At 39.0% G+C, this 27,721-nt stretch overlaps 1 protein-coding gene across 3 annotated transcripts in view; it reads right to left on the bottom strand.

Annotated features, from left to right (window-relative positions):
- The window catches only part of GRID2 (glutamate ionotropic receptor delta type subunit 2), a 1,382,159-nt gene that overhangs the window by 222,726 nt on the left and 1,131,712 nt on the right, over positions 1 to 27,721 (bottom strand). For all 3 annotated transcript variants that reach the window (XM_067035515.1, XM_067035516.1, XM_059066448.2), the window contains exon 13: positions 19,075 to 19,270. In XM_067035515.1, coding sequence (XP_066891616.1) covers positions 19,075 to 19,270 — 196 coding nt within the window. The remainder of the gene's footprint in view (positions 1 to 19,074; positions 19,271 to 27,721) is intronic.

Here is a 27,721-nt window from a genome sequence, read left to right as displayed (position 1 = left end):
AAAGCTGGTTTGGTGGTGCTGAATTCTCTTAGCTTTTGCTTGTCTGTGAAGGTTTTAATTTCTCTCTCAAAAATCTGAATGAGATCCTTGCTGGTAGAGTAATCTTGGTTGCAGGTTTTTCTCCTTCATCACTTTAAATATGTCCTGCCACTCCCTTCTGGCTTGCAGAGTTTCTGCTGAAAGATCAGCTGTTAACCTTAAGGGGATTCCCTTGTGTGTTATTTCTTGTTTTTCCCTTGCTGCTTTTAATATTTTTTCTTTGTATTTAATTTTTGATAGTTTGATTAATATGTGTCTTGGCATGTTTCTCCTTGGATTTATCCTGTATGGGATTCTGTGTGCTTCCTGGACTTTATTAACTATCTCCTTTCCCATATTAGAGAAGGTTTCAACTATAATCTCTTCAAACATTTTCTCAGTCCCCTTCTTTTTCTCTTCTTCTTCTGGGACCCGGATAATTCGAATGTTGGTGCATTTAATGTTGTCCCACAGGTCTTTGAGACTGTCCTCAATTCTTTTCATTCTTTTTTCTTTGTTCTGCTCTGTGGTAGGTATTTCCAGTATCTTATCTTCCAGGTCACTTATCCCTTCTTCTGCCTCAGTTATTCTGCTATTGATCTCTTCTAGAGAATTTTTCATTTCATTTATTGTTTTGTTCATTATTGTTTGTTTGCTGTTTAGTTCTTCTAGTTCCTTGTTAAATGTTTCTTGTATTTTCTCCATTCTATTTCCAAGATTTTGGATCATCTTTACTATTATTACTCTGAATTCTTTTTCAGGTAGACTGCTATTTCCTCTTCATTTGTTTGTTCTGGTGGGTTTTTACCTTGTTCCTTCATCTGATGAGTATTTCTCTGGCTTCTCATTTTGCTTAACTTAATGTGTTTGTGGTCTCCTTTTCACAGGCTGAAGGTTCATAGTTTCCATTGTTTTTGGTGTCTGACTCCAGTGGATAAGGTTGGTTCAGTGGGTTGTGTTGCCTTCCTGGTGAAGGGCACTGGTGTCTGTGTTCTGGTGGATGAGGCTGGATCTTGTCTTTCTGGTGGTGGTGTGTTTTGGGGTGTCTGTGAACTTATTGCGATTTTAGGCAGCCTCTCTGCTAATGGGTGGGGTTGTGTTCCTGTCTTACTAGTTGTTTGGCATGTGTGCCCAGCACTGGAGCTTGATGGTCATTGAGTGGAGCTCGGTCTTACTGTTGAGATGGAGATCTCTGGCAGTGCTCTCGCTGATTGATATTACGTGGGGCTTGGAGGTATCTGGTGGTCCAGTGTCCTGAAGTTGTCTCTCCCACCTCAGAGGCTCAGGCCTGACACCTGGCTGAAGCACCAAGATCCTGTCAGCCACACAGCCAGGTATGTGGGGAGTTTCTTGCCTTTTGGGAGGTCTGAGGTCCTCTGCCAGCGTTCAGTAGGTGTTCTGTAGGAGCTGTTCCACATGTAGATGTATTTCTGATGTATTTGTGGGGAGGAAGGTGATCTCCACGTCTTACTCCTCTGCCATCTTGAAGGTCCCCTCTCAGTTTTATGTATAATATGTGGAGATATTTCCAAAAGCAACTAGATTGACAAACTTAATTAGAGCCCCCTAACATGGAAATGGAATTTCTCTAAATTTGCATATAATTATTTCATCCAAAATGGAGAAATGATAAGTAAGACTATTTGCTAGAATCACATAAAGCTCTGTATCCTTTATGTGTTAATATGGTGAAGAATAATATTGATATTTTGAGCTAAAAATCCAATAAAAACTTCTTGTGCTTCACAACTGGAGTGCACTATTTCACTTGACTGTAATTTATAAATTTCCTAGAGGCTAAATATTTTATACGCAGTTAAATACACAAAAGTACTAAATGCAATAAATTTCTGATCATGATATAGTTTGAAGCAGGAATTTTCCATCATATTTCCCTATTGCTGGGCAGATGGGTCCCTCAAGCTTAACATACAAGGTGAGAATCAGCAAACAAAGGCATATAGTGGACTTTATTGTCAAGGAAATGGAAAGTGGTAATTCTTGCATATCTACTCTTTCCCAGGCAGTCCTCTATGTTCTTTAAAAATAAACTTTGTATTTTCCCACTACACAGCCTTTATATTTTTTACAGGTGAAAAACTGAAGCTCAGGGTTTCAAAATATATCTATTTATTGAATTAGCCCAAATATATTGATTCTGAGTTCTTTTTTTTTTTTTTTCCATATTTTAGCTTATATATTCCCCTGATAGGCTGAGTTACAAATTATGTGCCACATTTAGGGAAATGTACCTGGTAATTTCCCAGGATTCTTACTAGACCCCGTGGCTAGTTAGTGGGGAATCTCAGACTGAAACCCACTCATCAATCTCTAAAGCCCAAATAACATAAGCTTAAGTCTAATATGTTATCTTGGACTTTTAAAGAAACATTTAATAAAGCATGGTTTAGAAATTGTCAGAGATTTACCAGTAAATTCTCCTAAAACTCCCCAAATTTGTAACTAATTCTAACAAGGAAAAAATAAGCATGAGTATGGACAATGTAAAGAGAATTCAGAATCAACCTTCCTGGACTGATCCAATGATTACATTATATTGTAATATTCAGGTATAAACTATGCAATCTGGTTACAATTACATCTGTATAATATATATACAGATTGCACACAAGCATACATCATTGATTTATGCCAATATTAGCAGAATCATCCATACTTGTTTTTGTATATCTGTTATCAATCTAATATCATATTTTAAATTTAAAGATTAAGAGTATTCAAAAAATTCTCTGTCTGTGTGCCTTCATGCCTTTCTTTCCTATCTTGTTTTCTGTTTCCTTCTCAGGGCAGATTAGGTTGAAGCGAGTAAAGCGTTTTTGCTTGGGCACAAAATTTAAGGGACCATCAAATTCAGTAATTAAAATAAATAATATTTTAACACAATTTTTTTTTTTTTTTTTTTTTTTTTTGCGGTAGGCGGGCTTCTCACTGTTATGGCCTCTCCCCTTGCGGAGCACAGGCTCCGGACACGCAGGCTCAGCGGCCATGGCTCATGGGCCCAGCCACTCCGCGGCACGTGGGATCCTCCCGGACCGGGGCACGAACCCGCGTCCCCTGCATCGGCAGGCGGACTCTCAACCACTGCGCCATCAGGGAAGCCCCACAAACACTTTTGAGCAAAGATGGATCACTATCAGAACTCTGCTGAGGGAAGATTAATTGCCGGGAGGGGGCCAAAGAGTTAGCTATTTGTATAGTCCAGGAAGGTATCAATAATGACATGAATTACTAAATTGGAAGTAGAAAGGGAAAGGAGGGACAAACGGGAGAGATGCTGAACTTATAAAGCAATTAATTGGTTCTGGGAAGAAAGATGAAAGCAATGAAAAGGACTCCTCAGTTTCCAGGCTGGATGACAGGGAGGGTATTGGTGCTTTCAACAGAAATAAAGAATACATAAAGATAAGCATCAACTTGCAGAGAAACATAAGTAGTTCAGTGTTAGACGTATGGCTGGTAGAGGCACTGGCAGGGCATGAGGTAGAGATGTACAGCAAGCAGATAAGTGTTGTTGTCTTCCTAAAAAATAAATGCTGTCACAAGAGGAGAAGCAACATTTGCCACTTGATGTGTTCCTCACTTAACCTCTACTTTCTGATTAATTGCATGTAAGGAGTAAAGATAGTGAAGGTTTTGTTCCTTAGTGTTGAAACATTCACGAAAACTGTGGACACACTTAAAAAAGCCAAGTAGTATCAATTAAGGTGATAAAAGATTTCAGATTACCCAGATGTACCTGAAGCTCTGGATGCTTAAATCCTCTGGTTGGAATGCAATGAATAAAGTGAGTAGGTGACTGGGCCAAAGTAGAGTATAGGCCATGGTTCTCTAGTTGCACCCGAATCACCCGAGGAGCTTGTTAGTATACAATTTCCCAGCCTAACCCCAAGGGTCTCTGATTAGGTAATTCTGGAGTGGTCTAAGAATTTATATTTCCTTTTTTCTTTTTTTTTTTTCCTGCGGTACGCGGGCCTCTCACTGCTGTGGCCTCTCCCGTTGCGGAGCACAGGCTCAGGACGCACAGGCTCAGCGGCCATGGCTCACGGGCCCAGCCGCTCCGCGTCATGTGGGATCCTCCCGGACCGGGGCACGAACCCGTGTCCCCTGCATCGGCAGGCGGACTCTCAACCACTGTGCCACCAGGGAAGCCCTATATTTCTCACAAATTCCCAGGTAGTGTTGAAGCTGCAGGTCTCCAGACTTGTGGATCAATGGCCCAAGAACAAGGGCTTTTAAATAATGTCCAAAAAGTGATTCTCAGAAGATAATCTGTGATCAGAAAAACTTGGATTGCTTGTTAAAAATTTAATTCTTTTGGTCTCATCCCAGACCCAGTGAATCTTAATATCTGAGTTTAAAGTTTGGAAATAAGTCTTTTATGCGGCCTCCCTCGGTAATTCTTAGTGCCTTCTAAACTTTGAGAACCCCTCAAATTGTGATGTGAATTTTAATTAGCTTTGGGAGGACATTAGAGACTAAAGTTCTATTACTATGGAAGAAAGAACAAAAATGACCAGGAGTTAAGAGATGTGGGCTGTAGTCATAAATCTTGACATTAATTAGCTGTGTGGCCTTAGGTAAATCACTTAAGCTTTTTAGGTATAATTTTCTCATCTATAAAATAAAATGATTAAACTGACAGATCTGTGATGAATTCTGGGGATAACAATGGAAAGTGGGTAATTCCCTGAGAGTTTAGGAAAACCAGAAGTTCTCAGTTGGGTGTGTCAGAATAGGACGGGGTTTTGCTTTTGTTTTGTTTTGTTGAACTATACCTGCCTCTGATTTGCCTCACGTGCTGGAGGTTAGGTTGTTAGGTTATTGGTGTCTTCTGTCTCTGAGAATCACTACTGGATGTGAGCCATTTCTGTGAGTTGGATTGAGCTTTACCTCTCATGAATGCTGGGCTTTGTATGATTACCCGGCACAGTCTAATTTCTACTGAAGTAAATGATAGAGATTATAGTGATTCAAGTTTGTTAGACAAAAATAGTACTTCTTAAAAATAAATATTAAAATAGAACATAAATTTAAATGTTCCTTCTTATACCCATTAGGATGGCTACTAAAAAGAAAAATCAGAATAAGTGACAGTGAAGACGTGGAGACCTTGTGCACCACTGGTGGGAATGTACAATGGCACAGTCACTGCAAAAATCAGTATGCGGTTCCTCAAAATATTAAAACTAGAGTTACCATATGATCCGGAAATCCTACTTCTGGGAGATACACTTCATTGAAAGAAGGGACTCAAATATACTTGTGCCACCATGTTCACTGCAGTATTATTCAAAATAGCCAGAAGATGAAGAAACCCAAGGGCCTTTAAATGAATGAACAGATGAGCAAAATATGGTATACACATACAATAAAATATCACTCAGCCTTAAAAAGGAGAAACATTCTGACATGTGCTATAACATGGATGGACCCTGAGGACATTATATTAGGTGAAATAAGCCAGTCACAAAAGGACAAATTCTGTATGATTCTAATTATATGAGGCTCCTAAAGTAGTCAAATTCATGAAGGCAGAGAGCAGAGTGGTGCTTTCCAGGGTTTGGAGAAGAGGGGAACGAGGAGTATTTGTTGAATGGTTACAGAATTTTAGTTCTGCAAAAAGAAAACGGTTCTCGGGATGGATGGTGGTGACACATGTATGAAAATGTGATTTAATTCTACTAAACTCTACAGTTAAAATGATTAAGATGGTAAATTTTATGTTACATGTATTTTACCACAATGTAAAATAAATAAAAATTTAAATTTCAATCAAATGTATGTATTGAATGTTAAATATGGAAACTATTATTATGATATGTTCAGATTATATCACAAATCAATTCCTTATGACATAATCTATCCTTTCTTATGTTTTCTAAAACCTATTTTTCACTTTTGGATTCCAGTATTTCATATTATTTGTAATAGAAGAAATAAAGGGAAAATTGAAATCACAGGTTATTTTCTACCAAACATAAGTATGGTTTTATATTGTATTGTATTTATTGCCCCAAAATACTATCAAGGCATTGAAGTTTTGTTTTATTATTTGCCAGGCAGAGTTGGTACCAGATGACAGAGCCCTAAAGGATTTTGCAAAACATTATTGATTTAAATAAGGAAAATAATAGTTATGGATATTTAACAAGAAAGGAGGAATTTGTCATCAGAAGCTTTAGTACCCAAGATGACAATTAATCTGAGAAACATAAAAGCAAGAAGGATAAACTAGTAATCATGGCATTTATGCCTTAGCAGGAGAATCGAATTCTGCAGTTGGAAAGGAGAAAATCATAGTGGAACGCTGAAGACGTTAGTTAAGAGTGAGAGGAGAGGACCCTTTGAGGATATGAAAGGACACCTAGGGGCCTGGACCCACAAGAATGCAAATGAAGCTTACATAGGCTCCTAATTGCATACTGAGGAAAGGCCGGTTTCATAAAAAACTAAAAATTCTAAGTATATGTTAAGGTCTATAGCTTAATTTAATGGAAACAAATATACAGGCATGAACGTCAAGTATCTTAATTAAAAATGTCCACAGGGCCTCCCTGGTGGCACAGTGGTTGGGAGTCCGCCTGCCGATGCAGGGGACACGGGTTCGTGCCCCGGTCCGGGAGGATCCCACGTGCCGCGGAGCGGCCGGGCCCGTGAGCCGTGGCCGCTGCGCCTGCGCGTCCGGAGCCTGTGCTCCGCAACGGGAGGGGCCGCAACAGTGAGAGGCCCGGGTACCGCAAAAAAAAAAAAAAAAAAAAAAAAAGTCCATAGAAAAACATTTCAAAAATTTTGAGCCTTCTCAGTATATATCTTTCACCAGGAAACAAAGTTTTATAAAATTCTTATTTATATAATATTCGTAGTCTTAGGGGTAAAGAGAAAGATTGCAAACAGTGGACAGCTCAGAGGCATATTTATAAAACCATTTAGCTTTTCCCATTTTTCAAAAAGTAAATGCTGCTCTTTGAAATTGCTGTCTGGCAAAAGAAATGCTGTCTTAGGAAGTGTACACTGGGCATGTGGATTTATATTAGGACCTCACTAAACTGTGTTGGCTTGCCAGTACATCTGCTTAACTGACTGTGTAAATGCAGATGTGAGCATGGATTGGAATAGAAAAGCCTGAAGGATTAAAAGCAGAGTAGCAAAAAAGACAAAGTGCTATCATCAATATTTTTTAAAGTGGTATAAAATTGATAAGAACAATTAAGTCAATAGAAAAAGGAGCAAAAGAAATAACTTAGCAATATATAGAGGACTTTACAAAAGCTAATACACATTTGAAAAAATGTTCAACCTTATGAATCAGAAAAGCAAACATACAAATAAATTAGTTTCCACTCATCACTTTGGCAAAAATGAAAAAATAAAAGAGTAATGTAATTTAATTCTGGCAACTCAGGCAAGAAAGTGGGAAAACATAGCTCTCTCTTCTGTAGAAATTGGTAAATTTTAGAGACTACTTTGAGAGTGGTAATTAAATTTGTAAATACACATGCTCTAACCCAGAATCCCACTTTTATGACTATATTTATTTTTAAAAAACATACATATATATAAATAAATGTTCATCATAGCTGCTTTTAGGAGAAAATGTACAAAACATTAAAAGTGTTTATCAAGGGCAATGATTTGATAAATGATAGTAGTTCATGGAATATTTTGAAGGTTTTAAAATTATATATTGTATGTTCTAATATATATATGCTAACCTGAAAGATGTTTATGACAGAAATTGAAAAAGACAAAGGCAAGAGAACACTTCATTTTTTAAAAAGTCAAAATGGAAACCAAGTAAAAAACTGCATGCATGTGTGTGCCTATGTACAGAAGAAAGTCTCGAAGATGATCAGCCTGCTATTAATGAACGTTAACTGAGGGTAAAATTGGATGGGTGGAATGGGCTAATTTTAAATTTATAGCAGAATTATAATTTTTACTTTTTGGCATTTTTCCAACAGAAATTGTTAAAATGTATATGCACATTCCAGTTTGGGAAGTAACTTTGAGGGTAAGAACTAAACCAAGGCAAAGGGCCATTTAAACTATTTGTTGGAAAAAGAAGTTTCTGAACATAATGGAACCACCAGGAAACAAAGTTGCACCTATTCATTTGTTTTCATCCTGGGGAACTATAAAGTTGGAATTCTTTTGTAGAATATTTTGGCTTGAGAACAAGGATGTGTTAAATCAGGACTGACGGCCGAGGCTCCCACTAGGGGCCTCTGTCATTTCCTGGGAGGTGCACTTCTCTCATGTGGCTTCTAAACAGTTTGAAATCAGGGTCCAAAGACTCATTGAATATTAGCTCCAGAAGAAACCTCAGAATTCATTCCATTTTCACGGTTTTAAAGATAAGGAAGAAAACTGAGGCCCAAGGTGACTATATCTTCTTTGCCACCCAGCAATTTCTTTTCAACTATTTTTAGTGATGCTTTTCACACCTTTTTGCTCATTTCACTAAAACTATACAATTAACATCCAATTAGCAGGTTCAGATGATATACAGCCCAGTGGATGTCTTTGATCCATAGCACAGACTCCGCCTCCTATCACCTCCCTTCACTTTATCGTAGCTCTGTGTTGGTTAATTTTCTGTGTCAAATTGACTGGGCCATAGAATGCCCAGATATCTGGTAAAACATTATTTCTGAGCGTGTCTGAGAATTGGTGGACTAAGTAAAGCAGGTGGTCCTCCCCAGGGCGGCTGGGCACTATATAACCTATTGAAGGCCAGAAGAGAACAAAAACGTAGAGGAAGGTTGAACTCTCTCTTTGGGCCTGACTACTTGAGCCAAGACCTCGGTCCATGGACTGGGATTTATACCGTCAGCACTCCTAGTTCTTAGGCCTTTGCACGCAGGCTGAAATTTACATCATTGGCTTTCCTCGGTCTCCAGCTTAGAGAGAGCAGATCCTGGGACTTCTTGGCCTCTGTAATCTCATGAGCCAATTTCTTTTTTTTTTTTTTTTTTTTTTTTTTGCGGTACGCGGGCCTCTCACTGTTGTGGCCTCTCCCGTTGCGGAGCACAGGCTCCGGACGCGCGGCCTCAGTGGCCATGGCTCACGGGCCCAGCCGCTCCGCGGCATGTGGGATCCTCCCGGACCGGGACACGAACCCGCGTCCCCTGCATCGGCAGGCGGACTCTCAACCACTGCGCCACCAGGGAAGCCCGCCAATTTCTTATAATAAATCTCATTTTATGTGTGTCTGTATGTATATATACATACTACACATATATACACACACATATATATGTATATAAAACATATATGGCTATAGATATTTATCATTATACATAAAACTATATATAGGATATAATTATATATAGGGATATATCTTTATATCTACATCTATACATCTGTATCTATACCTATATCTATCTTATTGGTCCTGTTTCTCTAGAAAACCCTAATACAAGCACCTTACATCTAACTGTAATTGCTTTTTGTTTTCTGCACGTAGACTATTCTGCTCAGCTCCATGCTTTCGTTCAGGCTGTCTCCTCCCTATCCTTATGTATATCCTTATATACTTATTCCTCTCTCTCCTTTGCTTAATTAAATCGTGCTTATTCTAAGTTTGACATCACTCCTTTTGGAAGCCTTTGTGATCTGAACAAGCCCCATCCCCCAGGCTACACTAGGTTCCCTTTCTCTGTGTCCTCATAATACCTTGTATATCTCTCTGTGGGGTAGCTGCTAGTCTGCATTTTACTGCCCCCTCCTCACCAAACTAACCCATCTCTGCATCCTCTGTACCGAAGATACATAGTTTCTGGACTTATTAGCCACTGGAAAAATGTTTGTAGATTAAAGGAATGAGTGAATGAACAGATGACTTGGAATCAGATGTAACTAATTAAAAGAAGAATTGGAGCAGGTCTAGCTTTCATCACGGACTAAATCGCTATATAAAAAAAGCAATTTGTAAAGTACATGCTCCGTTAATGGTGGGTTACTAGTGTCATCTTTATATATATGACACTGCTTTGTTATTTTTACTTTAATTTATAGAATTATACATATATTTTTTTCCTGGGCATCTAGAAAAAAAATCTTTATTTATAGTTTGCTTTGTGTGCTATAAGACCTGACATATTCTAACTCAAGTTAAAATGCTTAGGACTGCCTAAGAAGTACATGGTTTTAGGTTTCTCCTTTCCTCTTTGAGAAAAGATCTAATCAAGACTAATTGATTTCAAACATCCATGAAGATTATTAGAAACAAAAATAAGTTTTAAATAATAATACTAATTTTAAAAAAAACCCCAATCCCAGGCATCAGAAATGCACTGGCAGGGCTGCTGGAAATGATCTCTATGTATTTTTCCATTCTTTCACTGGTTCTCTTCTTTCACTGTGTGATAACTGACACTGACCTAAAAGCTCTGATTCCCAGAGAGCAGGAAATACGCCAGTGGGATCTGAGCTCCCAGCTGCAGGGTGAAGTGCTAAAGTGAATCATATATTTATTTGAATCATTTGGCAAAAGGGCAAATGTAGCAAATGCACTGCTACCTCTAAACCCCAGGGCATGACAGCCCAGGACACTTGGCATTTTCATAGACCCAAGCGGTTTAGTATTTTGTCTTGTTTTTCCCTCAAGTTGTATTCAGTCTGATTATTCATTTCTATAGTAAGGGCTTAACCCCGGTGTTAAGGTCATGCACCTAGTCAGTATATTACCACGCCATTTACTGAAGCTCAAGTTAGCTCTTACCCTTTCTCTACTGCTGGCTGATGAACTGTCATCTACTCTGGCATTTTTTGTTTGTTTGTTTTGTTTTGTTTTTTGTTTTTTTGCGGTACGCGGGCCTCTCACTGTTGTGGCCTCTCCCGTTGTGGAGCACAGGCTCCGGACGCGCAGGCGCAGCAGCCACGGCTCACGGGCCCAGCCGCCCCGCGGCACGTGGGATCCTCCCGGACCGGGGCACGAACCTGCGTCCCCCGCATCGGCAGGCGGACTCTCAACCACTGCGCCACCAGGGAAGCCCTACTCTGGCATTTTTACTCAATGCCAAATGCTGCTGTAGTGCTCTAAGAGGAAGAACCAGAAGAGAATGTGGCCAGTGTAGTTCATGGGTTTGAAGCACATAAGACTAAAGATTATTATATGTAAAACTAGGTAGCAGATGAAATTTGTTTTCTACTTGCAGCTTTCTCTTTCTTTCATGAACTTGGTTCTCACTTGTCAGATGCTACCTCTCCCACAGTCCCTCAGCTGTAGGAAGTAATGCCCTCAAATCTTTCAGCCCCTGGTAAGACTACTCTTTGTCAGGCCTCCACCCTGCCATTGTCACTGTGACCCTGGCAACGTGCTCACCCCTCCTGTCACCTCCCATTCACCAACTAGCCAATCTGTCTAGAGCCTAAAGTCCATATTGTTTCTAGATCTCTGAGTGTCCATCACCATTACAAATCTAAGACTTCCAGGTCACTCATCATCACTTATTGATTTGATTCTGCACACTGCCTTGTTTGGACCAATTTTCCTCTCCGACTGTCCAGACTCTCTCACTCTGATCTATAGAACCCTATCATCACCATGATCCCTATGTCTAGGGAGATCATACAATTTACTGTTTTGATGGGAATAATCTTGAGAGTGGGACACCTGGCAAAATCAAGGTTATCCCAAACCAGGACATACATTTACCCTGCCTATACCCTCAATCTGTTTTTTTTTTTTTTTAATCTCCTTTTACTTTCTTTTGCTAAGTAGAACCTGCCTCTCCTCTGGGGAAGAGCACGTTGCCTTTGGTCTTCTCAAGTGGTGGCTATTTTTCTCTTCTACAACAGTCATATCACTGTGGCTGGATCAGGGTAGGTGTTCTCCTTGCCCCTTGAACCAACTGTGGACCCTTGTCTCTGAAGTCCTCTAGCTTTGAAGCTCATGTTATCAGACTCTACTACCTGCTACTCATTCTTAGTGCAGTCATCTGCTGATTCTGTCACTCCTCCAAACTTGCTTGAAGATTTTATCACTTGCCTCTCTGTCACCCTCAAATTCTAGTTCTGTGGTTTATTCTTGGAGATCTGATTATTCGCATAGACATCCTTTCCCGGTACTTGGCTTCTCAGTCTCTTGGCTTCTTCTTCTCCAAAGATCGTGTCTTTTCTCCCACCTCAGGCCACCCACTCTCATGTCGTATCGTCTCCAATGCCAGAATTCTCCTCGTCATCTCAATTTCAGATGTGTCATCTCAGAACCAACTTCATGTTATTTCCAATCCCATCCTTCTGGCTCACTGACTCCAACGATGCTTCAGTCCCATCTAGACCTAAGTCCATAGCTCACGCCACCCTTTAGGTAGCCTCAATTTCCTTGTGTTATAACTGTCTTCCTATACAGCTCAGATTCCATGATTCATAACAGGGATCATTTCTTTACATATACGCTTAACTCTCCCACCTCATTGTCTTCTACCATGCTTCTCTGGCAAACACCAATTGTGATGAAGTCTGCTCTCTTGACTCCCTGTTTACGCTCAGGCAGCTGAAGATAGGGAGGTTAGAGAATTCCCCACAATCACCCTGATTGGTCCCAATTTACAGTCACGAACACTGTTGCAAAGGGGTCTTTAGTCTTGTCTGGGAGTCCCATTACATTTTACTAGTGTACTGTTCCTCCCATTCTCCAGAACAACCATTCCTACTTTCTCTTTCTTTAAATCTCCAGAATCTCTATCTTCTTACATTTTGGTGATGACCTTGGTTCCCATTTCTTTGAGTAAATACAAGCAGTCAAAAATGGACTCCCATGTGCTCCCACCACCATATCTTCCAACCTATCTGAATGTATGTCCATATGCTCTACCCTCTTTCCTCTTACTATGGATGGATTATGTTCCTAAATCCAAATCCTCCACTTGTGCACTGGATCTCAGCAGTTCCCTGTCTCTCTCCTGCATGGTGAGTTTTCCTGTCTTACTATATCATCCCATCAGTATACAGACATTGTATATCCTCCTTCATAAAAAGTTTCCCTGAACTTCATATCCCACTCCAGGAACCCCTCCCATTCTTCAGCATTTCCTTTGAAGAAAACTCCTTTAAAAAGTGCCTATTCTCATAATCTCCATTGCCTCTTTCCTTCTTCTTTTTTTCTCTCCAATCTAATTTTAACTCCTTCTCCTTTCACTCTACCAGATCTGCTCTTGTCAAGGTCACCAGTGACTACTGGTCACCAAATAAATCATTAACTCTTAGTCTTCAGTATACTTGCTCCATGAGCATCATTTGACAGTTGTTCATTTGAGATTCCTTGAAACACTTTTTTCACTTGGCTTCTAAAAAAAACACTCTCGTTTTTCTCCTGCCTCACTGGCTGTCATTCCCTGACTCTGTTATACCCTTTTTATCTCTCCCTCCTCTAAATACCAAATTGTCCCAGGGATAAGTTTAGCAACCTGTTTTCTCTAGATGCACACACATCTGTAGTGATATCATGGAGTCTTATGACTTTAAAAGGCAAACACTATGCTAGTCATCCCCAAACATTTATCTCCAGCTAGAACTTTCTCCTAAACATCCAACTCATATCTGCAGCAATTCTCTTGGCATCTTTGCCTGGATAATTAAGAAGCATTTCATATTAACTATCATGCCAAAGGCAATTTTTCATTTGGCTTTTTAAGTCTGCTCTTCCCATACTTTTCTCAGTCTCAATAAATGGCAAATTCATTCTTCCAATGACTTAAGCCAAAGACATTGGACTCATCTTTAACTCCTCTTTTTCATACCCCATATTCAATCTTTTAGAAAAACTTGTCAGAGCTACCTTCACAATATATTCAAATTCAACCACTTCTCACCACTTCCACCATAACCACTCTGGTCTACCCACCATCATTTCTCACTTGGATGATTACAGTGTCCTCCACACTGGTCTCCCTGCTTCTAGCCCTTGCCTGTTTTCTATACAGCACCTAAAATGGACCTTAAAAAAGTAAGTCAGATCATGTCACTCTTCTGTCTTCAACCCTTCCTTGGCTTCCTATCTCAGAGTAAAAGCCAAAGTAAATTAAATGGCTTCAAAATATTCAAAATATTATCACACTGATTTTCAACCTTTATTTTGAATCAGAATCACCTGAAATAGAACAAAAAAAGTTCACAATCTGTATGGAAACACAAAAGGCCCCGAATAGCCAAATCAATCATGAGAAAGAAAAATGGAGCTGGAGGAATCAGGCTGCCTGACTTCACACTATATTACAAAGCTACAGTAATCAAGACAGTATGGCACTGGCACAAAAACAGAAATATAGATCAATGGAACAGGACAGAAAGCTCAGAGATAAACGCACACATGTATGGTCACCTTATCTTTGATAAAGGAGGGAAGGAAACACAGTGGAGAAAAGACAGCCTCTTCAATAAGTGGTGCTGGGAAAACTGGACAGCTACCTGTAAAAGAATGAAATTAGAACACTCCCTACACCATACACAAAAATAAACTCAAAATGGATTAAAGACCTAAATGTAAGGCCAGACACTATAAAACTCTTAGAGGAAAAGCTAGGCAGAACACTCTGTGACATAAATCACAGCAAGATCCTTTTTGACCCACCTCCTAGAGAAATGGAAATAAAAACAAAAATGAACAAATGGGACCTAATGAAACTTAAAAGCTTTTGCACAGTAAAGGAAACCATAAACAAGACGAAAAGACAACCTTCAAAATGGGAGAAAATATTTTCAAATGAAGCAACTGACAAAGGATTAACCTCCAAAATTTACAAGCAGCTCATGCAGCTCAATATCAAAAAGATAAACAACCCAATCTAAAAATGGGCAGAAGTCCTAAATAGACATTTCTCCAAAGAAGATATACAGATTGCCAACAAACACATGAAAGGATGCTCAACATCACTAATCATTTGAGAAATGCAAATCAAAACTACAATGAGATGTCATCTCACACCAGTCAGAATGGCCATCATCAAAAAATCTACAAACAGTAAATGCTGGAGAGGGTGTGGAGAAAAGGGAACCCTCTTGCACTGTTGGTGGGAATGTAAATTGATACAGCCACTATGGAGAACAGTATGGAGGTTCCTTAAAAAACTACAAATAGAACTACCATAGGACCCAGCAATCCCACTACTGGGCATATACCCTGAGAAAACCATAATTCAGAAAGAGTCATGTACCACAATATTCACTGCAACACTATTTACAATAGCCAGGACATGGAAGCAACCTAAATGTCCACTGACAGATGAATGGATAAAGAAGATATGGCATATATATACAATGGAGTATTACTCATCCATAAAAAGAAACGAAATTGAGTTATTTGTAGTGAGGTGGATGGACCTAGCGTCTGTCATACAGAGTGAAGTAAGTCAGAAAGAGAAAAACAAATACCATATGCTAACACACATACATGGAATCTAAAAAAAAAAAAAAAATGGTTCTGAAGAACTTAGGAGCAGGACAGGAATAAAGATTCAGACATAGAGAATGGACTTGAGGACATGGGGAGGGGGAAGGGTAAGCTGGGACGAAGTGAGAGAGTGGCATGGACATATATACACTACCAAATGTAAAACAGATAGCTAGTGGGAAGTAGCCACATAGCACAGGGAGATCAGCTCGGTGCTTTGTGACCACCTAGAGGGGTAGGATAGGGAGGGTGGGAGGGAGATGCAAGAGGGAGGGGATATGGGGATATATGTATACGTATAGCTGATTCACTTTGTTGTACAGCAGAAACTAACACACTATTGTAAAGCAATTATATTCCAATAAATATGTTTTTAAAAAGTATCGCCTGAAATGATTTAAGATATTCAGATGCCTTCCATTCCCCAATTAAGATTACAATGGGTAAAAAGGGTCAAAAGATACAAACTTCCAGTTATAAAATAAGTAAGTCATGGGGATGTAATTTACAGCATGGTGACCATAGTTAATAATACTGTATTGCATATTTGAAAGTTGCTAAGAGAATAAACCTTAAAAATTCTCATCAAAAAAACCCCAAATCTGTAACTATGTTGATGGATATGAAGTAGACTTACTGTGATCATTTTGCAATATATACAAACATTTAATCATTATATTGTACACCTGGAACTAAGATAATGTTATATGTCAATTATAGCTTAAAAAAAGATACAATTGGTTGGACATTTAGGTTGTTTCCATGCCTTGGCTATTGTAAACAGCACTGCAATAAACATTGTGATGTATGTATCCTTTCAAACCATGTTTTTCACTGGATATATGCCCAGGAGTGGGACTGCTGGATCATATGGTAGCTGTATTTTTAGTTTCTTAAGGAACCTCCATACTGTTCTCCATAGTGGCTATACCAATTTGACAGATGAATGGATAAAGAAGATGTGGTACATATATACAATGGAATATTACTTAGCCATTAAAAAGAATGAAATAATGCCATTTGCAGCAACATGGATGGACTTGGAGATTATCATACTAAGTGAACTAAGTCAGAGAGGGAAAGACAAGTATCATATGATATAGCTTATATGTGGAATCTAAAAAATATATACAAATGAACTTACTTTCAAAACAGAAACAGACTCACAGACTTGGAGAACAAATTTATGGTTACCAGGAGGGAAGGGTCGGGGAGAGGAATAGACTGGGAGTTTGGGATTGACATGTACACGCTGCTGTATTTAAAATAGAAAACCAAAACGGACATACTGTATAGCACAGGGAACCGTGCTCAAATATTCTTTAACAACCTAATTGGGAAAAGAATTTGAAAAAGAATAGCTACATGTATATGTGTAACTGAGTCACTTTGCTGTACACCTGAAACTAACACAATATTGTTCATCAACTACACTCCAATATAAAATAAAAATTTTTTAAAAAGATACGATTGGAATTTTAGTGGAATCCAAGCACCCACATTTTTAACAGACTCCATCCTGCCTAACTCCCACTCCGATCTTATCTCTTTTACTTCTCTGCCCTCCCACCCCCTTTTCCTCCCACCCCCTTGCACTCTGCTCTAGCCACATCGGTCCTTTAGCTTATACTAAGCATTGCCTGGATGCTTTGTAACCCTCTCTTCTACATGATCAGCTCCTCATCAGGCAGATCATAGATAATATCTTATGTCCTCTGGGAACTTACCTGATCACTGTTTCTCAAATAGATTTCCTTCTTAATTTCTACAATAGCACCCTATTTGTCTTTTTGATCGCATTTGTCACAATTTAAGTCATTTTGTTTGATCATGTATTTTAGTGTCCTTTTCTCTCTCTCCCACCAGACCCTGTATTTCATGAATCCAGTGGTCATTCCTCTGTGGTTGAGTTTACCTCCAGTTCCTACCTCCGTGCCTGGTACATAAGTGTTACTTAGCAGGTATTGGATGAATGAATGAATAAATAATGAATTGGTGAATATGTATGTTTAAAAGTTATTTTTATTCTGAATCTGTATGTCTGGAGAACAGAAAATGAATTTTCTCTGTAATGTTATGGTATAGAAAATGGTTGTAAAGTGTGAGGAGCTTTGGATCTAAAATGGATAGAAATACAAATTGTGAACTTCAATTTATGCTTATATGCAAGAAAGCAAAATTGTTTTTAACAGTAGACAATGTGAAGGAAAATAACTCTTCCCAAAACCATTATTCTGAGGCTTAAATTCATTCACATACAATGAGTACCTAGTAAATCCTAAAATCTATCCTCCCTTCTCCCCCAGACAACATATAGTACAGGTCCATTCACCTGCCCAATCTCACCTGCCTCCCACTCCATGCCCCCAGTAATTGGAGGGTACTGTGTTTAATTTCTAAAAGCCAATGGGCCTCTGGACAAAGACAAGAGGATCAATACCTGGGCCCTGGGAAACTGGGATTAACATAACGAGGATGAAGGAGTTAGAGGCCATTGCTAACATTTCAAGGACATTCTCTTATTTAAAAGCATCATTAGTACTTGCAAAGAGGTTTATGTCACCATTATCAGTTTTTAAATATGATATGAGTGTAGTGACTGAAAAACTGACCAGGGTGATGCTAGGGAACCATCGCAGTAGCAACAGCAGATAAAGGAAAACATATGAAAAGGCACAAAATAATGCTAGACCCTGTGGCAGAATAACTTTTACAGTCATCAAAACATTCTCCAACATGGTATTATTGAGTTTGCCTTTTGAACAGGGAACTCAGACTTGGAGTGCAAATTATTCTGCTGTGAAAGTTTACAGAAAAAAAGTATATACCATCATTGATGCTGTTATTAGACATTCATTCATTCATTCAGTCATCCCACAATTACTTATTGACAAATGTCAACCCTTATGATTTTCACTGCAATAGCCACTGGGATAATTTTAAGCAAAAATCATTCAGTTCTCTCATGGAGCTTGATGGGGCCTGAGGAAGAAAGAATTATTTCTGTGTAGATGTTTATAAACCACGGCCCGGAATAAAAACTAGCTTCATGTTTTTTACACAAAGGACTGCTTTCTAAGTTTTTTTTAAAAAAAAATAACTTCTAAAGGATGGTTTTATAAAAATAAGATATAAATAAAGATTTTCACTTTGGGAAACAGAAACAGACTTTTGTAGAAACCTTATTTGTGGAGAAGATTAACTTTTCCTCACAGACAGCTTCATATAGTCATAACATAGACTTTTCATTGAAAAACAAATGCAGTGTAGAAAACACCCTGAATCATTTGAAGAAACTGGATAAGCTGAATGATATTTGGAATGGGATGTGTCAAAATCTTTTCAAGTCTTCATGTGTATATGTCCCTGACCCTGTTCTGAACAAAATACCAGCTCATGTTATCTAGCTTTGGAATTCCATTGGAAAAGGATCCTTTAGACACACCACAGAAATCTGTCAATTCCCTCTACTGGTACAGCGAGTTACCTGGAAATCTTCTTAAATCAGTAAAACGTATAATTTAACGGAAAACTCTATGTCAAAGTTAAAATTTTAAAAAGGAAGTAAACCAAATTCAGTTTAGCAATTGCAATATGGGGGACAGAATGGTAGACTGTGAATGAAGAACTAGGGCCAGTACCTTTTGAATGCCTGCTTGGGATTCCAGAACGTTATTCTCTGATCCATTGCTTCGGTTCATCATCCGCCACATTTGGGAATACATGCTGTCCCTCTCAAAAGGATTCATTCCCTTCATGCGAACATGTTCATATACCGCAGAGTCCAGGACCGTGCCATAAGGGATATCTGTTTGCTTGGAAAGGTCCTGGAGAGACCTTGATTATTGGGAGAGCAGAGAGACACAAGAAAGAGTACTGAATATTTTCAAGTGGAAATAAAGTTCAAAGAAGCAAGAAGTAATATATGTAAATACAAATGTCAAATTGCTTTTCTTATTTTGTTGTTTCTTAACATTAAGAGGTAATATACAAGGAGAATTGCTTTAAGAGTGTATGGCACTTAACATAGATCATGAGAAGACAAAAATCCTTACTGAAGGGAAGGTGGAAATGTCTAGTGATAGGGCAATGCTATTTTTGTTTTCACTGTGAAAAAAAATCTAGCAATTCCATCAAAGACAAATTCCATTACATTGCTAGATAGTCATATAATCATTTAGTTTTTTAAAAATGTCAATACGTTACAAGCCTTAAGCCTATGTTCTTTTAGGTGGCAAGGCTTAAATATTTTTATAAAATAACTATGTTTTGTATAAACAACATGTTTAAGTAGATGTATACTTAAAAATTAGCATTTGTAAGAGTCATTACTTATTGAGTGGCTACTACATACATGCTAGGCAGTCGGCACACAGTATCCTTACAGCAATGCCTCATTCTCAGAACTATTTCACCCATTTTATAGGTAAGAAAACTTAAGTAGAGGGAATAAAGGACTAGCTCAGTGTAGCACAGTCAGTGAGGGATAGAGATAGAATTCAAACGTAGATCTACCCAGCTCCCCAAACCATATTGTTTCTACTGCAAGATGCTGACTCTTCTCTGTATTTATTTTGCTAGATTTGCTTTAAGTGGCTGTGTGTGTGTGTGTGTGTGTGTGTGTGTGTGTGTGTGTGTGTGTGTGTGTGAGAGAGAGAGAGAGAGAGAGAGAGAGAGGGAGAGGGAGAGAGATTTCTATTTGTATTCAAATAGAATAAATTTCATGCTTTTGGATAGCTGAATATGTTTTCAGCTTTCTCTTTTACAGAATAATACTCCAGGATTTCCAAATCAATCTTTGAGTTACAGATTGTATCTACTTGTCCCACGTTATTCGTCTCTAAATTGATGGTAAGTTTCCTTATATTTGAGTTTCTGAGCCACTCTGTATTTTCTGATTTGGAGAACCAATTACCACTTCACTGGAACTCATTCAATTTGTGTAGGTGTCCAGCCCTAATGACTGACATTTAAGAACAAATATGTGTCTTTGGAATACTGTTCAAAATTAGATGCTGGCACGCTTCAAGCTCACTAACCTCTGAGAATGGGAACAGATGCTTTGAAGCACTATAGTGTATATTGAACAAGAACAAATACCCACAGCCCTCCACAATCAAGGGCCATGAATGTCATGTTACGTTTACCTCTGACCTTTTGGTCTGTTTCTAGATGGAGTTTGCTAATGATTTCCTGGGGGTCTTTGCAACTAACACTAACATTTGGCAAGAGTGTTGGAAATACTCTTGCAGGTCACCGTTTCCATCATGTGCAAAACGGTGTGGCAAACAGTACATTATGGGTCGTGTTTGTTAGAGGAATATTTGTGACAATTTCTAATGATAACTTTCAGCAAAATTTAATCTGCATTTTATTGAGTTTTATGTTGTCGGTGCGTATCATGGACTCCATGAAAAAGAGTGAGATCATGGTAATTCCTTCTTGCTCTACACTTCTGCTGTATAAAATGATGCATTTAAAAATTACTATTTGAAGGGAAGAATTTTCTGGAATATCCTACAACTATTGAGCTAATGTTACCATTTGTAAAAGCATAAATAAATAGTGAGGGGGGCTTCCCTGGTCGGGCAGTGGTTAAGAATCCACCTGCCAATTTAGGGAACAGGGGTTCGATTCCTGCTCCTAGAAGATCCCACGTGCTGTGGAGCAACTAAGCCCGTGCGCCACAACTACTGAGCCTCTGCTCTAGAGCCCGCGAGCCACAACTGCCGGTGCGCCTAGAGCCCGTGATCCACAAGAGAAGCCACCGCACCGCAATGAAGAGTAGCCCCCGCTCACCGCAACTAGAGAAAGCTCGCGTGCAGCAACAAAGACCCAATACAGCCAAAAATAAATAAATAAACAAAAATAAATAAGTTTAAAAAAATAATGAGTGCAGAAGCAGGAATAAAAGTGAGCTACAGGTAGCTAGGGTGCAACCTAATACCAGAGTGACAGGGCATTTGGTAGGAACATACCATAATTATCTTGGTAATAGTATAGCAATAAGAATTTTGTTTCAAACGAACAATTTCCTTCTTATTTACTAATGTTTCTAGTAGTAGGAGTAAAACTATATTAAAACATTAACATTTTAACATATTTCCCACTGTTTAGCAATGATCTAAACTGGTTACACAGGGGGGAGAAATGAAACTTATCAATACAGGTTATGATAGCATGCCTCATTCACTCAATACCTATAAACACAAGGGCGGTTAGGTAGATATACAGAGCTTGCACTTTCAAGAACCTAAAGGTGTATGGCTAGAGAAGGTCATGTTAGGATTCATCAGAAACCCTCCCAGGATAGGACTGGCTCCTTGTTGTCTAGTAGCTCTGGCAATCAATCTTGATTATAATTTACAGAAGGTTTCCACTTGGTGAGATCATAGTATAGGGGTGAAAAATGTTTATGCCTGTATCTAAGTATATAACCGGTTTGCTCAAATAGTCATACTAGTAAAATACTGCTAAATAAATTAATACTCCTTCTTAGCTTTCCGTGAAAAGAAAATAGAAATCATGTGTTGGGATCTTTAATATAATCAAGTTTCCGTGCCATAGTATCACCTTAAATATTAGCTTTGAACTTGAATGTAGAATTATAATACAAACAGGTTTTTAGCTGACAAAACTGTATTGTACACAAAAAATTTTTAAAACAGTATCTTAAAATGTTGCTTGTGTGAAGTTCTTGATGTCAGAAAAAGGCAGCTTATTTTCAATGTAATTCAAATTTAGAATAGCAGAGCATTTTGTAACTTAGAGCAAAGGTATGTTCCCTCTAGCTTCATTTCTGATATCAAGTTCAGCTCATAAATTTGCCGTGAGATCTGCTTGCAATAAAAATTATAGCTTGTCTGATTCAGTGTTGTTCCTTTATAGTACACCAAGATAGCACACCCAAGGTGACAAAAATAAAATGAAGTGAACACAAATAGCTTATTATGGAAAAAAGAAAGCTGTTTTTGGAGCCCAACAGAGAAAGGGAGTACCTACTGTAAGTAGTAATTTTGTTATTTTCATGCTCATAATATTTTAGATCTGCAGAAATGCTATGGCCTATATTATGAGGCCCTAAAAGAAATCAAGGTTATTCCACAAGTGGTAATCCACAAGAACATTATATCTTAAGGTCAACATCAGAGTGGATATTACTTAGACATGCCAATCATTGGTTTAAATGCAAAACAATTATAAAATAATCCACAAGCCCCTAATACATACATTAATTTACCTTGGCAAATATTGACATTTCTTTTTTAACAACTGGCAATGTTTACCCAGGCCACAGAAGAAATGGGAAAATCTAGAGCATTCTAGAAAAAGAGTTAGCTGTGAATATACCCATACTGATATAGTCTATCTTTCTACCTAACCACACGAAACCTACATACACTCACATAAAATTCAGCAAATGATCATTCTGTGAATCTATTACACCTGAGCCCTCCTCTTCCAACTCCACACCCGGACTCACGCACATGGTAAACGTGAGTGTCCACAGCTACACATGGTGAATGCTAAAAGAAAGCAAATGTTTTTCCACTCTAATCAGTCCTATTTTCTCAACATCTTGCTGAGATTCTTTTATTTCTTGTACTGGTGTCCTATACGACTAGCGACCCGTGGATACTAAACCACACTGTCTGATAGGTAAGTGGTGTTTAACTATTTGCTTGAACATTACATATACTGAGAAACTGTAATTTAGGACACGTCTGTGGAAGTACATTTTAGGAAGTTGGGTGGATCTAGGCTGATTACAAACTCTTTCCATGAGAAGAATAAACACTTAAAGCCCTTCAAGCATTGAAAATTAATTTTGACACATGTGATAGTCTGATAGTAGCTATATCTGACAGCAATAGCCTTGACATTGGGTAGGTTAGATTTGAGAGTCAAGCAGGTCTGTTATTTGTGAGCTGTGTAATGTCAGGTAGCTCTTAACCTTACTTTCCTCATCTATAAATGGAGTAACAGGCTCCTCCTCAAAGAGTGATTAGTGATCCTGTCATATCAGGGTTCAATCAAGCTATCGTTTTTATACAGAGATTATTATTATAATAATTCCTCACCTTACAATGCCCTTTTAATGATTTTTAATGGATTGTGTGTGTGTGTGTTTGCGTGTATGTGGCAGGATGACTCCATATATTGTTAACGAGGAGATTCATGAACTGGAGTTTTGTTTTGTTTTGTTTTGCGGTACGTGGGCCTCTCACCGCTGTGGCCTCTCCCGTTGCGGAGCACAGGCTCCGGACGCGCAGGCTCAGCGGCCACGGCTCACGGGCCCAGCCGCTCCGCGGCACGTGGGATCTTCCCGGACCGGGGCACGAACCCGCGTCCCCCGCATCGGCAGGCGGACTCTCAACCGCCGCGCCACCAGGGAAGCCCCATGAATTGGAGTTGAATTAATGTCTCATCTCCTTTCCAAGTACAAGTGTGTATGACTCTATGATACTAAACGGTAACTTTCTTCATAGCAAATTCTTTGGGACGTTTATACAACTTTGCTAATGAAATTATCTTATAATGAATGTGTTGCTACTTACATTTCTAAAGCTGTCAACTAGTTAAAAATCTAATGCCTATACCCTCTGCAGTGAACTTTCACTCATATTTTTATCTATTTTCCTTTAATAAGAGAATAGCTCTTACCTACATAAACTGCAAAATAACTCTCATAGGCCTTTCTTTTCCATCTACTCTCCCCTTCTCTGTTTCTCTCTTTCTCTGCCTTCCTTCCTTCCTCCCTCCCTCTCTTTCTCTCTCCCTTTCTTTTCTCTCTCTCTTTTTTTCTTTCATATATGAGTCTGGTTGTATGTTATGCTCACCAACAAATGACAAGCGTGAGCTGCCAGCTTTAGCTGTGGGGAACTTTACGTCTAATCCCATTTTGAACGGGTTGAAACACTGTCGACTCAAGTTATCACGTTAGAAGGATTTCTCTTCAGGGGGAGAAAAATGGAAGGTGGTTCATAGGATAGGCGCTAGATGCTGCAGGCAAAGGGGCTGACCATGAAAGAGAGACAAACAAGCAGGGCTACATTAAAAGTGTCCTCCGACGCAGTTCGGGACTTTTCTCCCACACTCTCGGCCCAGTTTCCTCCGCTGGATGCTAATTTCGGCATTTGCGAAAGGACACATTTTGTTGTAACTCCAAGAGCCCATCAGCAACCACACAAAGAGGCTGCCTGGTGCCCACTCCAGTTCATTGGCTGCAGTGGCTGAGAGCTGTCGCGGGCAGGGCACAGAGCCAGATTGTCCAGGCACAAAAAGTACTCCAAAAGGTAACACTTAAAGAGCAACTACGTGCCATAATAGAGGGCCAGCAGAGTGAACTTAGTGTTACAGAGACCCCAAGGAGCAGAAAAAAGGCTCGGACAATGTACTGAGGTGGTCAGGTAAGGCAGGCCTGCCACCGAGAGGTGCTGACGACATCTGTGCACTGGGCAACCTCTTTGTTTCTAAAGACATGGGTTTTGAAGATGTAAAGATCTGAGTTTCAATCCTTGGAAAACTTAAAATTCTCCAAATTGCAATTCCTTTCCCTGTTAAATAGGGGAAACAATCATTTTATAATAAGGTATCTGGAAGTTGGAAGTAGATTTTGATACCAGACACCTAGCCTAGAATTTACTCTTTAAGTGCTCAATTACTGATAGTTGCAGTTATTAATTTATTACTATTATTGCTGTTACTTTGTCCTCTATTATGATTTCTAGAATTGCCATATTTTGATTTTTCCCACCAATAGATTCATCTCAGCTAAAGCTCTTCCTCACCTGTGGCCTTTAACTCCCACACCCCACCTAACCTCTCATCAAGTTTTGTACATTTTTACCTCTTAAATCGTGGGAATCTGCCACTACCTTTGCCAATACGCTCATCCTTTCTACCTAGAAAATTATTTCTAAGCTTTTCCCTTATCTCTTCCCCCACCTAGCTCTAATCCATCCTCCATACCACAGCTAACGCGCTCTTTCTGATATTCAAATCCGATCCCGGCCCTCACTTATTTAAATACTTCCTGTATACCTCACCGCCCTTAGAAAATGGTTCAAACTCTGTAGCATTCAAGATCCTTCAAAAACTTAGCCTAAAAACTTTTTTAAAAATCATTTTCAAAAACAATCTTTTGCTTCATTCATATTCACATTATATGGCAAACAGACCATTTCATCATTCCTTGCTTGGTAGGTGTTTTCTCAGCTTAAGATCTTTCCTGGTCTTCCCTGGTGAATTTTTTTCCCTTCAAGATCAAACTCAGCTGCTTCTTCTGTGCTCTTCTAATACTTAAAATATGTTCACATCTTAGCATTGTGGGTCGAAGTTTTACTTCTTTGTTTACCTCGTTAGAATGCATGTTACTGATGCTCATGATTTTTTTTAAAAAATGTTATTTATTTATTTATTTTATTTATCTTGAAACTCAGAACCTAGCCCAGGGTCTGAAAAATAGCAGTCAATGAGGTTCATTTGTTTTGGCTGCACTTCTTTATTAGAAAGATGCTTTCATCTTGGAAAACCAGCATTCCCAGTAAACTAGCATCGCATAAAAATGGGATTTTTACTATATATTACCAGCCATTCTGTGGGTGATTAATCATGGCCAGCAGTATTTTGTAGGAAAAAGTTTTTTTTTTTTTAAGAAAACACAACTTTTTAAAAGAGAGCTTTGGAAATTTTCCCTGTATCAAAATCAGCTGCAAAAGCTTTACTGGACCACCAGTGAATTGTTTGCAAACAAGACAGTTTGGCATAAATGAATTCAGAGGCAGGGCAAATACAAAGAAAAATTTTAAAACAAGGACTGAAACAAAATATCTGGAAAAGCTGAGGTATAGTCCAATATTCTGGTAAACATAGGATCCAGTACAAGATGGAATGTCTATTCCTGAGAGGGATACTTATTCAGCAGTGTGGAAACAGAGATGACAATTTAGTGGTTGGTTTTTTGTTTTTTGTTTTTTAAGCTTTACAGTATATTCTGTTGGTGACGTTAGGAGGAAATTTTTTTAAAAAAATTAATTGCCGATGTTTTATTAAAAATTAATTAATTAATTTATTTATTTTTGGCTGTGTTGGGTCTTCGTTTCTGTGCGAGGGCTTTCTCTAGTTGTGGCAAGTGGGGGCCACTCTTCATCGCGGTACGCGGGCCTCTCGCTGTTGCGGCCTCTCGTTGCGGAGCACAGGCTCCGGACGAGCAGGCTCAGTAGTTGTGGCGCACGGGCCTAGTTGCTCCGCGGCATGTGGGATCCTCCCGGACCGGGGCTCGAACCCGTGTCCCCTGCATCGGCAGGCGGACTCTCAACCACTGCGCCACCAGGGAAGCCCTAGTGGTTGGTTTGATGAGTGATTTCTGATTAAAATATCCAAAGCACACTGAAGTGGTGAAGAAAATTGCTCAACTAACTCTGCTAACGGAAATGATTTTAAAAATGTGAAAGTATTCACGGTTTTGGTAGCTAAAGAAGAGATAAGCACCAGAACAAAGAGAGAAGAGTCACCTTTGATAATACTGAGTGTTATTATAGAAAGCTGAACTTTAGGATTTTTTTCCTTCAAGGGTTGAGTATTTACCGAAAGAGGAAGAAGTCTCAAGAATATGAATGCTCTCCTTATAGGAGAACAGACAAGCATATGGAAAGGCTTCCTATCTCCCTACTGCAATGCAGCTAACAGCCACTTGTCCTTTGGGAAACCACATCCTGCATCCTAGTAGCTCCGTCTACACAGTGAAGTTTTCCCAACTCCTCAGATACAAGTTTGCAAAAGAAGTCTGATGAAACATAAGGGTATCAAGGGTAAATGGTACGGTAAGCAGGACTCTTTAACACTCCCTGATGTCAGAAGAAAATCTGCTTTGCAGATGGTTCAGTCCATACTGAAGAGCTCAGTGCGAACTATTTTAAGTGCATGAGGGTTAATGCTATTTAATGAAAGCAGGCTCAGGAAAGAGTTGGATTATTTTTTAGCCCAATAATGGTAGGTTTCTTATTTTAAAAAGATTAAGGTCAAAGTCACACTAGTGGAGGAAATACAATTCTCTCATAGAAGGTGGATGGTATAGCCTAAAAAAGTTTAATTTATGGGGCAAGGTAATTCAGGAGGAACCCAGACGCAGCTATCTCTAGTGGAGAGGATGTGTTTGTGTTTTTCTTTCTCTCGTGGTGCCAGAGTTTTTTTTTTTTCCGTTTTCAAGACAGCAGAAGTCTGAAGTCTGAGGCCGACAAGTTTGAAGGATATCAGGCAAGGCAGAGGGCTAGGATTCCTTTACTT

Source organism: Kogia breviceps, chromosome 6, assembly GCF_026419965.1.
Source record: "Kogia breviceps isolate mKogBre1 chromosome 6, mKogBre1 haplotype 1, whole genome shotgun sequence".
Taxonomy (NCBI): Eukaryota; Metazoa; Chordata; class Mammalia; order Artiodactyla; family Physeteridae; genus Kogia; species Kogia breviceps.
This window is presented reverse-complemented; position numbering and strand designations above follow the sequence as displayed.